General features: G+C 38.2%; 1 protein-coding gene across 1 annotated transcript in view; it reads right to left on the reverse strand.

Moving 5' to 3' along the window:
- Positions 1-15,055, reverse strand: part of LOC142659525 (vascular endothelial growth factor receptor kdr-like) — a 198,125-nt gene that overhangs the window by 16,920 nt on the left and 166,150 nt on the right. The window contains exons 19-23 of the mRNA XM_075835736.1: positions 14,613-14,726; positions 12,106-12,194; positions 7,174-7,327; positions 5,873-5,970; positions 649-771 (exon numbers count right to left, since the gene is read on the reverse strand). Of these exons, the coding sequence (XP_075691851.1) occupies positions 649-771; positions 5,873-5,970; positions 7,174-7,327; positions 12,106-12,194; positions 14,613-14,726 (578 nt within the window). The remainder of the gene's footprint in view (positions 1-648; positions 772-5,872; positions 5,971-7,173; positions 7,328-12,105; positions 12,195-14,612; positions 14,727-15,055) is intronic.

The raw sequence follows: 15,055 nt of genomic DNA on the forward strand, positions 1-15,055 counted from the left end.
AGGCTGGAAATGAAATAAATAAACCAAAAAAGCAGTACTTACCTATCATTGCCCCGGGCAATACAGCGCTGTCGCTCCAGCGGCAGTCCCGGTGGCTGTTAACATGCATGTAACCGCCGCAGCCAATCAGAGGGCTCGGCATGGCTCACTGGTGACGAATCATATTTCTGGCATAGTGGCAGAAATAAAACATATGGCCACTGAGCCCCCTGATTGGCTACAGCGGTCACATGCTATAGCCAACCGGGACTACTGCCAGAGTGTCAGGGGGCAGGGATAGGTAAGTTTATTTATTTTATTTATTTCATTTCCAGTAATAAAATAAAATTCATATCCCGGATAACCCCTATAAAGTTATGGCATTTCCTAGTGATATGCCTATGTGATACCTAATGTAAGGTAATACCCCTTTTATACAATTATTAGGTATCGTATTTCCAAGCTGAGTTTAAAATACACGAGCAAAGGTGCAACTTTAAACTCCTGGGCCCCAATGCAAAAATCTATAACAGAGACCCCAATTATCACACAGAATTTATAATACTGATCTGCTCATATAAGGCAGATGGGTGTTTTGGCTGGGTGAAACCGCAACATCTGCACCATTTATAGTTATGCTCCTGTACACAACACATAAGCAGTACTCACATCTCCCTTGCGCACATAATCTGGATCTTTGTATATATCACGAGCTAGGCCAAAATCGCAGATCTTCACCACATTATTTTCAGACAATAGGATGTTCCTGGCTGCCAAATCACGATGAATACACTATGGAAAAGTAAGAAATGTCTGAAATCCCCAGGATATGCTATAAACAATAAAAATGCTTTACAATCCTTCAAAGAATCGCTTTCCTGTCCATTCAAATCAAAACATAATAATCTTAAAAGGTTTACTCAAATGTAGTACAAAAAACGAAAACTTCTTATCCATTGTCTTATGTAATAACAATTCACAGACATTTACGTGTAAAGAGGAAGCCTCACAAAGTCTTGGTCAGCAGTGTACTTTGTTATAATTGAAACAAGAATGAATCAATCTCTATACACTTAAGGCCGGGTTCACACCTGCGTTGAACAATTCTGTTGTTAAGGGAATAACGGAACCCGCCGGTTGCCAACGGAACTTATTGATAGGTTCTGTCGGCTTTCCGTCGGGGTGTTCGTGATTTTACCAGGCACAATAGAGCAGCATGTTGCCCTATTGTCTCCGGTAAACCCTGTGGGATCTGCGAGCGAGGCCCCTAACGGCCTCCGATGCAGATGTGAACAGAGCCTTAGTCCTCACAAACAATATACTATAATTATTAGGACAATTAATAGATGTTGACAAATCAAATTCATCTCTTGTTTCTGGTTGTCATCTTTCTTCTATTCTTTTCAACATATTCTTTTTTTAGTGATGGGTCTCATAACTTGGCCTAAGCTATCTTAAATGGAAACTGTTCACTCTCAGCTTTATATCAATTACTTCAAACTAATATTCATAAACACAGTTGTTCCTCAGAGGGGTTGTCTGGGAATTGAAAAATCTTCTCCATGGCTATATCTGAAATTGCAGCTCAGTAGCAATGAAGCAAATGGTGCACAGCTACAATACCAGACAAAGCCCACTGATAATGCTGGTGCTCTTTATTTTTGGCTACCTGGAAACAAAAGCTGATGGATTTTATTCTGACCATATTTTTTCTTTCAGTTTTGAGCTCATTACAACATTATCTTCTTTATAGCCTGACCAAAATATTCATATCTAATAATTGTATGAGCTGCATGTGGTATTAAAGTGATATCTCATTCAGACCATATCCATTCCATATCTTATTAACAGCAGGACACCACAATAGATCCATCAATAGCAACTACACCAATATCCGTATGACAACTAACTTTTTCTTCACTGCACAGGTTAAAATGAATTGAAAAAGTTCTTAAAAATGATAATGAATATACAATCGAGTCACATTATTATGACCACCTCCTACTTTTGAGGTTGGCAGCGCGTAACCCATGAAGGAAGTGATGTGTCGTGGGCTGGCTTGGTGGCCATATAAGGTGTGCGATAGGCTGTCTGAACACATATCACTCGTTGTTGCCATAGGTAAAAGGGGTGATTTATCAGAGTAGCAAAAAGGGATGATTATTGGCTTTCGGGCCAAGGGTGGCAGTATTTCTCAAACCGCACAGTTTAGGAACTGTTCGCGTGCTGCTGTGGTGAAAATGTATCGTGAGTGGACAAATGGCACCATTGGGAATAACTGACGTGGAAACTGCAGAGCACCACGTGCCACTGATGTGAGAAGTGAACGTTTGCTTTGAAGGTGCGTGAGGGCCAGACGACATGCTACAGTGGAGCAGCTCACCATGAAAATCAACCAGGGGACTATCAGACGTGTGTCTGGAAACAGCATTTCAGCGAACCCTACTGCGTATGGGGTACTGAAGCAGACTGATGGTCACTGCTCCTATGCTAACAAAGGTGCATCGGAAAGAGGTTCAATTTGCACGGCAGTATCGGAATAGCACCACCGATGATTGGCAAAGGGTTGCCTTCTCCGATGAGTCACGTTTTCTGCTTCATTGAACGGATGGACGTTGGTGTTTCAAGTGAGAATAATCAGAGAACAAACACCCTGCAAACATTGCTGGAAGAACACAAGCTGGTGGCGGCAGCGTAATGGTCTAGGGAATTTTCTCAAGGCATTCTCTGGGCCCACTCATCCATGTGGAAGGCACTATGAACCGATTTGGGTATGAATCCATCGTTGCAGATCACGTCCACCCATATATGCTGTATGTCTTCCCTGGGACAGATGGAATCTTCCAGCAAGACAATGCGACATGTCACACAGCTATAAATGTCCGACAGTGGTTGTAAAAGCACGACTAAGACTTCCAAGTACTCCCCTAGTCCCTTAATTTGCCAGACTTGAACCCAATTGAGCATCTGTGGGACCACCTCGATCGTCTTGTCCGCTCTATGGAACATCCCCCATGCACCCTCCAGCAAATCTGGTATGCACTGCAGTCAGCATGGTGCCAAATACCTGAGACAACCTACCAGCACCTTATTGAGTCACTCCCAGTCCGTCTAGCTGCTGTCCGTGCTGCACATGGCGGTTACTCCGGATATTAGCTGGTGGTCATAATAATGGGACTCGACTGTGGACATTACATGTATGCTAGATTTTACATTTTTTGACTATATAGCAGAGGTTCATCAAAGGAGGAGTTTCACTTTTAGTACCAGTTGCTGTAGGACAACATTCTTCATAAAATACTTCATAAAATAAACAAAAATAAAGTATATTTATAAATGTATTTTGCAATGCCAAGAATTATCCACAGCTTTAAGTGTTTAAGGGTTGTAGAAATCTTGAAGGCATTTTAAAATAATTATATTCTTAGTACTGTTGGTAAGATTGTGCCTGAGGAACCATTAAACAAAACACAGATTTTGTATTATTTACTAAATTACTATTTGTTGTGAGCGAGCAATCACTCTCTGTTTGCAGCTCTTTACTGCAAGAGCAAGAAGGCAGACTATGAGAAATATCCATCAGTGGAATTACTAACATAATGTGTAATGTATGTAGGAAAATATTGACCACCCCACCACTACCATTACAATATTATCTAAAATGTTTCATAGTCTGATAAACTCTATAATAACAATATGTGGTACAATATTGCAGCCAATGTCATTTTGTACGGCTAAAAAACTGACCCTAATAACTGCTCCTAAAACATTTATAGGATGCCTGCCCAGTGTATTATATAAAATCCATTGATTAGTAAACTGTAGTTTGAATTCAAGGTAGAGGTTTTTTTTTACTGTAGTGCCAACATGGTGATCATTTGTGGCACTTTATAGTAAAAGGAATTCACCTCTTTTAGATAATAAAATCATATATAAATAATAATAAAAGTTCTTAGAACAGCCATGAAATTTATGAGACTACCACAAAAGTTTATTATTAATAATAATAATAATAATAATAATAATAATTAAAAAAAAATAGGCAATTGCTATTTACCCTTTTCCCTAATATATAATTTAAAGTGGCTTCAAAGGTACAGATTCACTTTCCTCTGGTCACCTAGTATACGCATGGTGTGTGTCAAGTGTTTGGCTACAATATGATACTCTTGTACTAGAATCCCAGCAATACCAGTTCAAAGCGATATTCGGGCGAAGCAATCAGGGAGCAGGATGAAAAGTTTTACTTTCCGGTTTTGTGTCTCTGGGGTGGGAGGGTTAATCTGCAAGTAAGAGCAAGAAGGAAGGACACAGGATTTTACTGTCGTCTCTCCCCATGTACAGTATTCCACTGACCCCAGCGGGTTATACAGAAACTTTACTTCATCTTATTATCCTCTTTACAAATCATGGAGTATATGTGTTCTCTAATTGTCACATTTAAGGGGGAGGATATTTTTTTCCCCCCACTCCAGGGGTAAGAGCAGTTACACATTTTGGCACCCTTTTCAACTAAGGAGGACATTTGCTGCCTCTGTGACTGCGAACTTTACAGACCGGATCGCATAGATTTTTGGTTTATTCAGTTCTAGTCATTTTGTGAAGATGTGCACATGTAGACACAGGCATTAGTGGCATGTACAACCTCTGCACATCTTAATAATTTATATTTAGGAGGTTTTGTGAGTCTCCGTCTTTGCTTAGTTTAGACTTCTAGCCACAAACCTGACTTTTCATACATTGTTTACACAAAAAACGACGCTTTGATGCAAAATTGCATGAAGACGCCTATGAGCGTAAAGTGCTGGGTGCCATTTTTACAATGTGTAAGTGGTCTACTTTCATAAAATTAATGAGTACAGGGTTATAATGTAATTTTTTTTATTTTATAATTTCAGTTTTATTTATGTATATCAAAAGTGAGAAAAATGTCATTTTTTTGTTAGAAGGGTCCCCTGAAGAAAAGCTGATTACAGGGTGTCCCGCTGCTTGGACAACAACTGTAATCTGCACAGGAAATGGCAGCAAGTGTTCAATTTCTCTGCAGCACCACCACAGGATAAATAAAGCATTACACAATTTCCACTGAAATCAATGGGCTGTCCTGAGGATATGTCATAAATTGAAGAACTCTTTATTGGCAACCAGTATGGTACTCAACTGAGCACAACAGAATCTGGATGTCATAAAATTGCTGACGTACTGTAGGGAATTAAATTTTCTTGCTTTCTCTGTATGATTAATATAATAGATATAAAGTATTTTAGGGAAATGCGGTGTAGGCTGAATATACAAGCATAGGTGAATATTTAGAATAACAAGCAAAGTATCAGTCTAGATGTGAATGAATTCCTTAAATTGGTTGTCCCACAATTAAAAATAACATTTGTTTGTTACATTTCTTTGTTAAACTCCTCCAGTTTCCCCTTGCAACGGATATTATAAATCTCACGTTTTCTTTTTACATAATAACAGTCTCTATTAACAGTGTACATTTATATTTTTTAAATAATAAAGTGATCAGGGAGTAATTGCCATAGGTTTTATGTTGAGAACTTATAACTGTTTATATTTATACATCTAATGATTTTTTTCTACAAACGAATGATTTAGTGATCTGTAATATTTGTCTGTTTACTTCTATATAATTGTTTTTCTCATCATTTAACAATGTGTCTTGTTGGACTTTTGCAACATTAACTGGAATTTAGACAATATGAAGTTTTAAAAAATATTAATTGTTTGGTTAAATTTTCCATTTAATAAATAATATGTCCCGGCATAAACAAGATAAAGCATTGCCTCATTGGTGGTAAACCACAATGCATTAGCTTGCAAATTGGCCTGAAAGATAAGGTTATAGGCTGGGTTTGCCCAGTTCTGGAATTCTTACTTTTCTCGAGGCCAGAAACTCCATGCCCTTTGCCACCTGGAAGCTGTAACAAATCAGATCTTCCATTGTTAGCTGTCTCTTGCTCACATCTTCAGGATCTGAAAAATAACATTGTGTTGAATGTGTAAATAATCACTACTAAAGAATAGTGAGAGCGGTTCTGGACACATCTTTACACAAGTGTTTCTAGCAGAAGTACAGTTTCCCAGCCAATGTCTTTCTCCAAGATTTCTTTTAATAAGAATTGTTTCCTGCAATTCGTTTTTTTCTGGGATATAAAGTACAGCAAACATGGCTTTGCTATGGTTATACAACATGGTTCGCACTGGTAAAGCAATTTCACCACACGTAAAAATCTCTGAATAGTATGCTCTAGAAGTTCACAGCCCAGGTCACAAATTCTCTGCTAAGGTTTGTCAAGGGGGCATCTGCTTGGCACGTGACTACCACATTTTGTGCAGTTCAAACCAAAACCTTCATTGTTTTCCATTGAAGAAACAGGGGCGACCTTATATACGCAAATATGAGGTCTAATAAAAAGAAGTGATAAAGTACAGAATAGCAGAGGAGTGCATGGTAGGCTGAGTGGCTGGCCTGTGACAAACATATCACCATTGTGTGGGTTTATTCCAGTAAATGAAGTCACGAAAATACATCACAGAAACCACAGGGCTTCCATTAATAAAGTTGCTGACAACTTACAACATCAGCTACTTTTTTTTTAAAACTTAGTATGAGTTTAACAGAAGGCCTAGGAAGAAACAGAAGAATACATAGACTACACGGCAGAGCTTTATTATCACTAAAACCCTATATGATGACGTTCTGCTGCAAAAAAAATAATCTAAATTTATCCATTATATATGTCCTACGTATCTCAACACACGCACACGCACACGCACACACACACACACACACACACTAGGACCAATTTCACTGGAAGCCAATTAACCTATCGGTTTTGGAGCGAGTGAGGAGAGCCTGGGGGATACCCACGCAAACACGGCGGGACCTACAAACTGCATGCAGATCCGCTTGTTTGGATTCTATTCAGGACTTTAATGATACCACTGAGCCACGTGCTGCTTGAAAGAACAGAAATCCTGCCAGCCCACCGTTCCTTGAAGCCATTCATAAAAATACTAGAACCAGAAATTAAGATTTGCACACAGAATTTGTTTCCACCAAAAGCTTTTTTCCTATTTTCTCCAGCTAAAAGAATCTGGTAAACCACACACATGCTCCTAAACTTTACCCACTTCCCACTCACAACGAATAGAATTATTAATTTGTCTTAATACCTTCTTCTTCCTCCTCTGAGTCACTGTAACTTTTGTCTTCTATAAATCCGGAGCTGGCAGAACTGCCAGTACTGGCCACACTTTCCAACCTTCTCTTAATTAATTCTGAGAGGTCACTGTTTGAGTCATCTGCTGTTTTTTCTGCCTCCTGGGACTGTGTACATACACAAAAAAAAACACGAATGTTATCACATTTAATACAAAAACTAATGTTATCACATTTAATACATATAATTATGTATAATTGACACATTACTCTTCGCTAAACATGAGTTTGTTTTAAAGCATACCTTCACCTTTGTAAGTATTTAAAGGGGTTGCCTAAAGAAGACAATCCTTGTTCATATGCCCTATTAGGGAATCTGGATGTGAAAAGTTACCCCCCTCTATGAGCCAGAGCGGAGAGCTGCCCTGTAAGATCAGTCATTTGCCTGGGTTGCCGGGAGCCAGACCCAATCTTAAAGGGGTGGTCACTGATGATAGAACCCCTTCAAGGACATAATATGGCATTATCAGCCAAATTGCTCCTGTTAGCAGATGGAGCAATCTGAGAATATGGAGGAGCAGCTGAGTTTCAAATTCCCAGTATGATGTTGTACTAATGTATTTTTGATCTTCTCTACTGCTAACAAAAGTATATCAGTTATTTTACCGCTCTAACGGTCGTATAGAAGACAGTTCCACAGTCTGATATGTATCGTCGAAAGGTACAAAATCCCCCAACCTATATGCAAGAAGGCAATTCCTTAGTCCAAATCGTGTGCTTTTTGGATTTTTCTTCAACTTGTAGTTGCTCACAGGGATGCAGAGATGCTACGATCTAGGTAAGCCCAGTTGAACACCACACTATATCTCCAAAGAGGGAACAAGGAAACAAATAGTGCAACACTTTTTGGGCTAGATCACTTCACGCTTTTTATTCCATACTTACAAAAAGGGAAAAGATTTAAAACATAGCATAATTCATAGCATATTCTATAGCCAAACTCTATAGCCCAACCCTGGGTTTCGACCTTCCGGCTTCCTCTGGGGCATGTTCCCTCCTTGGAGATATAGTGTGGTGTTCGATTGGGCCTACCTGGATCTTAGCATCTCTGCATCCCTGTGGGGAAATACAAGTTGAAGAAAAATCCAAAAAGCACGCAATTCGGACTAAGGAATTGCCTTCTTGCATATAGGCTGGGGGATTTTCTACCCTTCGAAGATACATATCAGACTGTGTCGTCTATACGACCATCAGAGCGGTAAAATAACTGCTATATTTTATTTGTATTTGGGTGTTGAGGATTTCACCTGGTCTGACTGCCTGCTCCGTTCAAAATAACACATAATGAGTAAAGAGCCGGGGATTATCTAATATTTTGCTAACAAAAGTGATTTCATAACTGAGTTGTCTGGTTTAGAAAATCCTCCTCCAAATATCCTTTAAAAAATTCTGAGTTAACAGATGGTGTCCAGTGACTGAACAGTCAGAATAGACAGAATAGTGAGGCTAAAAAGAATGTCTCTCATTATGAATTTTAATGGAAACTATGTAATGCTTAATTTCCCCTCTGGTGGTGCTGCAGGAAAATTAATCACTTACTGCGAGGTTTTCCTTAGAGATTACAGCTCATTGTTTGGGGTCGCAGCAGCGGGACCCCCTATAATAGGTATTTTTCATAAGAGAGACCTTTCTAGCAAAATGGTGTTGTCGACTACTTTAATATTACTATTTTAAGAGATTGCTGTTTAAAAAATGACTTCATATAAAGGCATCTCTACAGGTGGAGTAACTACTTAGCTTTTGTTCAGTAAAAGAATTTATACAATTCATAATTCACATATATTTTCTCATGCTATAAATAAAGCAGATGTCTAACTTGCGTGTTTATCAGTCTCTCCTCTCAAACAAGAAAATCTGAACCTACAAAACCACAGTGTCTGACTAGGGCACGACGCCACCACTAATAGATGCTTTGTAAGCGAGCAGACACAGATATATGGAGCTGGCGCTATTCATAAATGATCACTGTAGTCATGTAACATTTTGAAAACACAAAAATTATGTGACATGTAGAAGCAAGCCCTTGTTATTCACTACGTAAACTGTGTGGACAAAATCAGCTGTTAACCCATTAATACACAGCTAAAGCTATTACACAGTGTGTGCTTGATGTCAATGCAGTCAATTACTAAAGAGATTTACAGAAACTTTGGGACTTGAAATAGTGGCTATATTGTTTGTCATCCAGCTTTTCTAGAAACTGATATGACTAAAAAATGTCAGGGTAGTTTTTTTTTTTTAACACATCTACAACAACTTGCAATTGTAGCTCAGTATGGTCAAATTTGCAGAACATAAGGTCAGCTCAAGATATCCATATACTTCTGTCTATTGAGATTCAATTGCCATCTTAGATGATAGTTGATGTGGTGCAATAAGAAGCTGCAGAATAAAACAACTAGGATATTGAGGTGTATGAAAAATCTTGATCAGGATCACATTTTGGAATTCAGGAAAGTCACAGTATGTGGAACCTACAACCCAACCACATTGTATAATGCCCTCCTGTATGAAGGTTAGTGATATTTTATGTTGCAGTGCAAGGTCAAGCAGGGGAGGTCTCCTGAATCTCTGGGTTTCACACAAATCGGGGGTGAAAGGTAAAACTGCCATGTAACAAATTTGACACGCATACTCCGCCATGCACATACATCTCCTATCAGTGTCATTGTAGCAAACCTAACTACGTATCTGGGCTGCAGCCATATGGAAATTGTCAGCAAGCGCCAGCAGGGGCAGGGAGGGAAACAAAGGCTTTCAATGGGAAAGTTGGCTACAGGCCTGGATAAATGTCATTGTGTGCCATGAAATTGACAGGCGCAAAAAAAACTTGATGATTTCATAAAGAAAAACATGGGCTAATATTCTAATTGAGAGAAATGATTTCATTAGAAGTCACTGTTTAACTGTCTTAAAGAGGCTCTGTCACCAGATTATAAATTCCCTATCTCCTACATAATGTGATCGGCGCTGTAATGTAGATAACAGCAGTGGTTTTTATTTTGAAAACGATCATTTTTGAGCAAGTTATGAGCAATTTTGTGACCAATCAGTGACCAATCAGCGTCATACACTTCTCATTGTTCCAGCCCAGCTTATTTCACTGCACAATCACGCTGTAACAATGGGCTGGAACAATGAGAAGTGTATGACGCTGATTGGTCACTGATTGGTCAGCGTCATGCACTTCCCTTCCCAACGACCAGTTGGTAAAGAGTAAAAACACGCCCAGTTGTCTATTAAGAAACTAATTAGCATAAATCTAAAATTGCTCATAACTTGCTCAAAAATGATTGTTTTTCAAAATAAAAACCACTGTTGTTATCTACATTACAGCGCCGATCAGAATATGTAGGAGATAGCGCACTTATAATCTGGTGACAGAGCCTCTTTAAGTGCATTATGGTATTGGTAGAGAGCTAGAATCTTTATGTTTAAGTTTTTTCTTTATGTCTAAAATTCAATTGTACAGATCTATGGGTCAAAACATGACCAGGTGATATATTACCTGCTGTTGTCTGATCTGACGTCCTCACCATGCAGTACATGCACTTAGCTTATATGTGTCTGTCTGCATAGGTAGTAAGATTTCAAAAGACACCATACATCATGTTTAAAGGCTATGTACACTTTTTTTTTTTATTAACGCGTCTATCGGTGTGTTTTGTGCAACTTTATAAATACTTTTTATTAAAAATTATTTTTACTATTTGAGATATAGCTGCTTTGTATACTGTATACAGAGCAGCTGTATCTAGTGCTGAAACCTGTATATGTCAGGTCAGCGGGACTAATGGGTTCAGTGACAGTGGTTCCAGCTTGTCTCTGACATGCAGGATCCACCTGTAATGGATCACATCTAAGTTATGAACTTTGATGTGATCGCTAACAGTTGGAGGCTGCGATTTCAAAGGTGTACATAGCCTTTAACCCTTACATGAATTAAATTACAGCAATATGTAATTATAGTACAAACACTATAGGGTCAGAAGATGACTACTCTACAATTAATCTTTTTTTAAAGGTTCAACTGGCAGTACAATAGCTGGATTATGTTTCATGCAGCCACCAATTTCACTAGACGGAAAGGACAATGACCTTTTTGGAAAACATCCTTTTTTGATATCCATAAAACCAAGATTACTCGGTTTACCTAGTATAAGTTGCTCATATTATTTGAAGCTTGAAAGTCTGTTGATCAACTCAAGGGCATTTGACAGTAAATTTTATTGATCTATCACTATTACTGATTTCCAACCCGAAATTACCTTTTTCAAAAATGTCTACATTCACGGCACTTATCTACCAATTTTATTAGAAAATGGCTTTTGATCTTTTTGGTAACTATTATTTTTGTCAATACCTTTGTTTTAGAAAGGTCCCCTAAAACTAGGCTAATCACAGTAAGTGTGGGACCCTCATCAATCAGCTGTAAAACCTGTTGGGAACCCTATAAGAAGGTGTTTAATTTCCCTGAAGGGCCAGCACAGGGGCAATAAAGCATTACACAGTGCTATTGAAATAAATGGGCTGCCCATTAAATGCATGGACATATTGGGGAGTCCACAGAGAGAGAGAGAGAGAGAGAGAGAGAGGGAGAGATGTTCTTTGTAGCCGCTCTAGCTGAACACATGACGTTTTTGAAAATTTCCTAACATGCGAGTTCAAAAAAAGATTTTAAACCAGACAACCCCTTCAAACTTTCCAAAAAAAGCTGTACAATTCATATTATAAGAAGTCACAACTTAAATCGCATGATACTTGTAGATGGTATTGCAGAATTTAAGCTGTAATTCATTTGTAATTAAGCTTATAGCCTTATAGTTCAAATACATTTTACAAAACAATTAACACTATTATTAAAAGTAACAGTAATGTGTTTGAACCTTGTAAGCTATGAAATCTCCTCTTTTACTTCGTAAATAATTTGACAAATTTCCATTCTTGCAATATTCCACAATAACCATCAAAGGTCCTGTTGAAGAGACATTAGCAAAAAAATAAAAATAAATCAGGATTAGAGATAAGTAAATAGTTATGAATTTGTGAGGACATTTTTCCACATAGACTTTAAAAGGAGGAAAAACCCAACTAAATAAACCTCAGTTTTTTTTAGGGGCGTATTCATAGGGTGTCATAGCAAAATCAGATTGCCCCCCCCCCACCATCTAGTAACAGAAAACAGAATCCGCAGCATAAGTATCAATAACAAAAAGGTATGGATAATGGTGCCATATATCAAAGAACCCACATAGTAGTGCTAGATAGGTGAAAGCCACCAAATTGTTATTCCGTCACTAAAAGGAAAAATGTTCTTGCATTTGACCGGCCCCATAACAGCTGCAACAGCTATATTTATGCCCATGAGGCCCATGGGGAAGCTTGATAGCCGCTTTTGAAAGTGACATTGCATTTTTTTTTTTCCAGAGATCTCACTTGAAGATTTGTACAAAGCCTTTTACTGTACTGATATGCTTTCCTCCCCAAACTTCTGCATGAACATCCGGTCTCCGTGCACAGCGCATCATGCTCACACACTTGGCTTTGTCCACATGTTTTTGTTTGTCAGTAGTGACAGACAGCGTGCTGCAGATCCATCTCAACTGTTCACACAAACGCACTGCCACTCCAAATCTTATCTTCATATTCCCTCTATCTGTCTCTTCCTCTGTGACGCAGGCACTCAAATTCCTTTTTATCTTGTAAATGCAATAAATCAACACCAGTGGGGCACTAAAGTCCAAGTACACTCATAGCTAATCTGATGTCTCCATGGTATTCTCCTGCCTTCACCTCTGAAAAGTGATTGCTTTTTAGTTTAATTGTTCATAATCTTTATGTATTGAAAGTATTTAGCCTTACATAGACCAGGCTCTTGTTTTTGGAACCAAAAAGGAATATGAAGGTTCCAGTTTAGATAAGAGAGAAACCAGGTATTTTAAGCGTTACAATGTTAGTTGGCAGGCCACTTTGGTAATACGTGTATAGACTTTGAAAACATCTAAATATCTGTCACTTGTTTCCATACTTGACTTTATAATTCCTTAAATTATTTATAATTCCTTATATAATTCCTTATATTAATTTAAGTGGTTAAGATTTTGTAAATTTTATAGGCTAATGCAAACCTCATAATCAAAGTGCTCCATTAAATACTAGATAGTATTAAACCCCTATGCTGAACAATGGATATGCTCCAGACCAATAGAACAGCATTAACTCATAAGAGATCGCCACCTATGCCAAAAAACACACCACAAATCACTGCGCTTACACCGTCATCTTGCATTGCAGAGACTCTTGTGGTTCCAAACATATCCACCCCATGCAAACTACTCATGTGTTGACTATTATTTATCTGTCAATCTGCATGGGATTCTGTTAAACTTTTCTGCATCTAAGGCTACATTCACACGAGCATATCAGATTCACGCGCGCAAAAAACTGGCATCAATCTGGTCAGTGTGCTTTGCGAGTGGCATGTGTTATTCACGCACTCGCAAAGCACTTTTTAAAAATAATAATATTTTCAATCGAATTGATGCGCAAATCATGCACCGCACACGGATGTGCATCCGTGTGCGGTGCGTGGTTTTCACGCACCCATTGACTTCAATGGGTGCATAGGAGCATGAAAACGCACCAATATAAGACATGCAGTGAGTTTCGAACCCTCGCTATGTGAAAACTCCTTCATGTGTGAACGGCCCCATTGAATGGGTCCGTGTGCTGTGCGTGATTTACATGCACAGCACACGGATGAGATTCACGTTCGTGTGAATAGGTCCTAGAGTCATTTTTGGTGATAAAATATCTCAAAGAAGGAAAGAGAACAAAGTGGTGTTTTATAGTGCCACCGAAAATCCCTCTATTTTCTCCTGTAAGCGAGTTCATTTTTTGACATTTAAAGCTGGCGCTAATATGCATGTAATCTAGAAATATATTCCTACAATATATATATATATTTGAAAATACATATTTTCTATGCTTTTATTCAAGGAATCATTGATAGTACAGTAAAGATATGAGAACAATCAAATATTATATTTGTAAAGGACATATATATATATATTTTTTAAATGAACATATCATAGCCTGGGATCATCAAAGTAAAAAAATCAAAGGGAATTGTGCGTGCACAGCACAGGAATAGACTTTGATGAATCTGAGCTCATGTTTGCTTTTCAATTGACCCAGAAGCATTTATTTAAGAACTTAGTAATTGGGCTGCAATTAGCGCAGAAATGCTCAAGTTATTTGTTTGGAATTTTAAACTTCAACTCCTCATGAACTGAAAAGTCTTTCCCTCTGAGCTAGAAACTGTATAGCAAAGAAGAAGGTTTGACATCCCTCCAGAAGTGAATGGGTTAATGTTGGCTATGTAGTGTTTTACCTCCAGGCTTGGTGCAAGCTCCCAGTAGATTAACAACATTCAAATGATGGCCAATATGGATAAGGATCTTCAGTTCGGACATTAAAGCTTTGCATTCGTTGTTTGTTGCACACTCTGTTTAACATAAACAGGACAAAGTCATCTCTACACAATGAGATATTTTTACAAGGCACACAAAATTCCTGTTTAGGTTAAGGGGGGACATCAAGAGACAAAGAAAACAACCAAAGACCCAAAGAGGAATTTCAAACAAAAGACACAATCTTTTTCTATTTCCTCTTCTTCTTCTTCTACTTCTTCTTCGCATACATAGAATGAAATTTATTTGGTGGCAACATACAGAAAAATATGTGAGATCTAGACAAAGCACAAATGTGCCGTATGGTAACTACCCAGTGCACATTACAAGAAAGATTCATTGCTTGTGACTGACTAATATGTTC

The sequence above is a fragment of the Rhinoderma darwinii genome, chromosome 8 (assembly GCF_050947455.1).
Source record: "Rhinoderma darwinii isolate aRhiDar2 chromosome 8, aRhiDar2.hap1, whole genome shotgun sequence".
In the NCBI taxonomy this organism is placed as follows: Eukaryota; Metazoa; Chordata; class Amphibia; order Anura; family Rhinodermatidae; genus Rhinoderma; species Rhinoderma darwinii.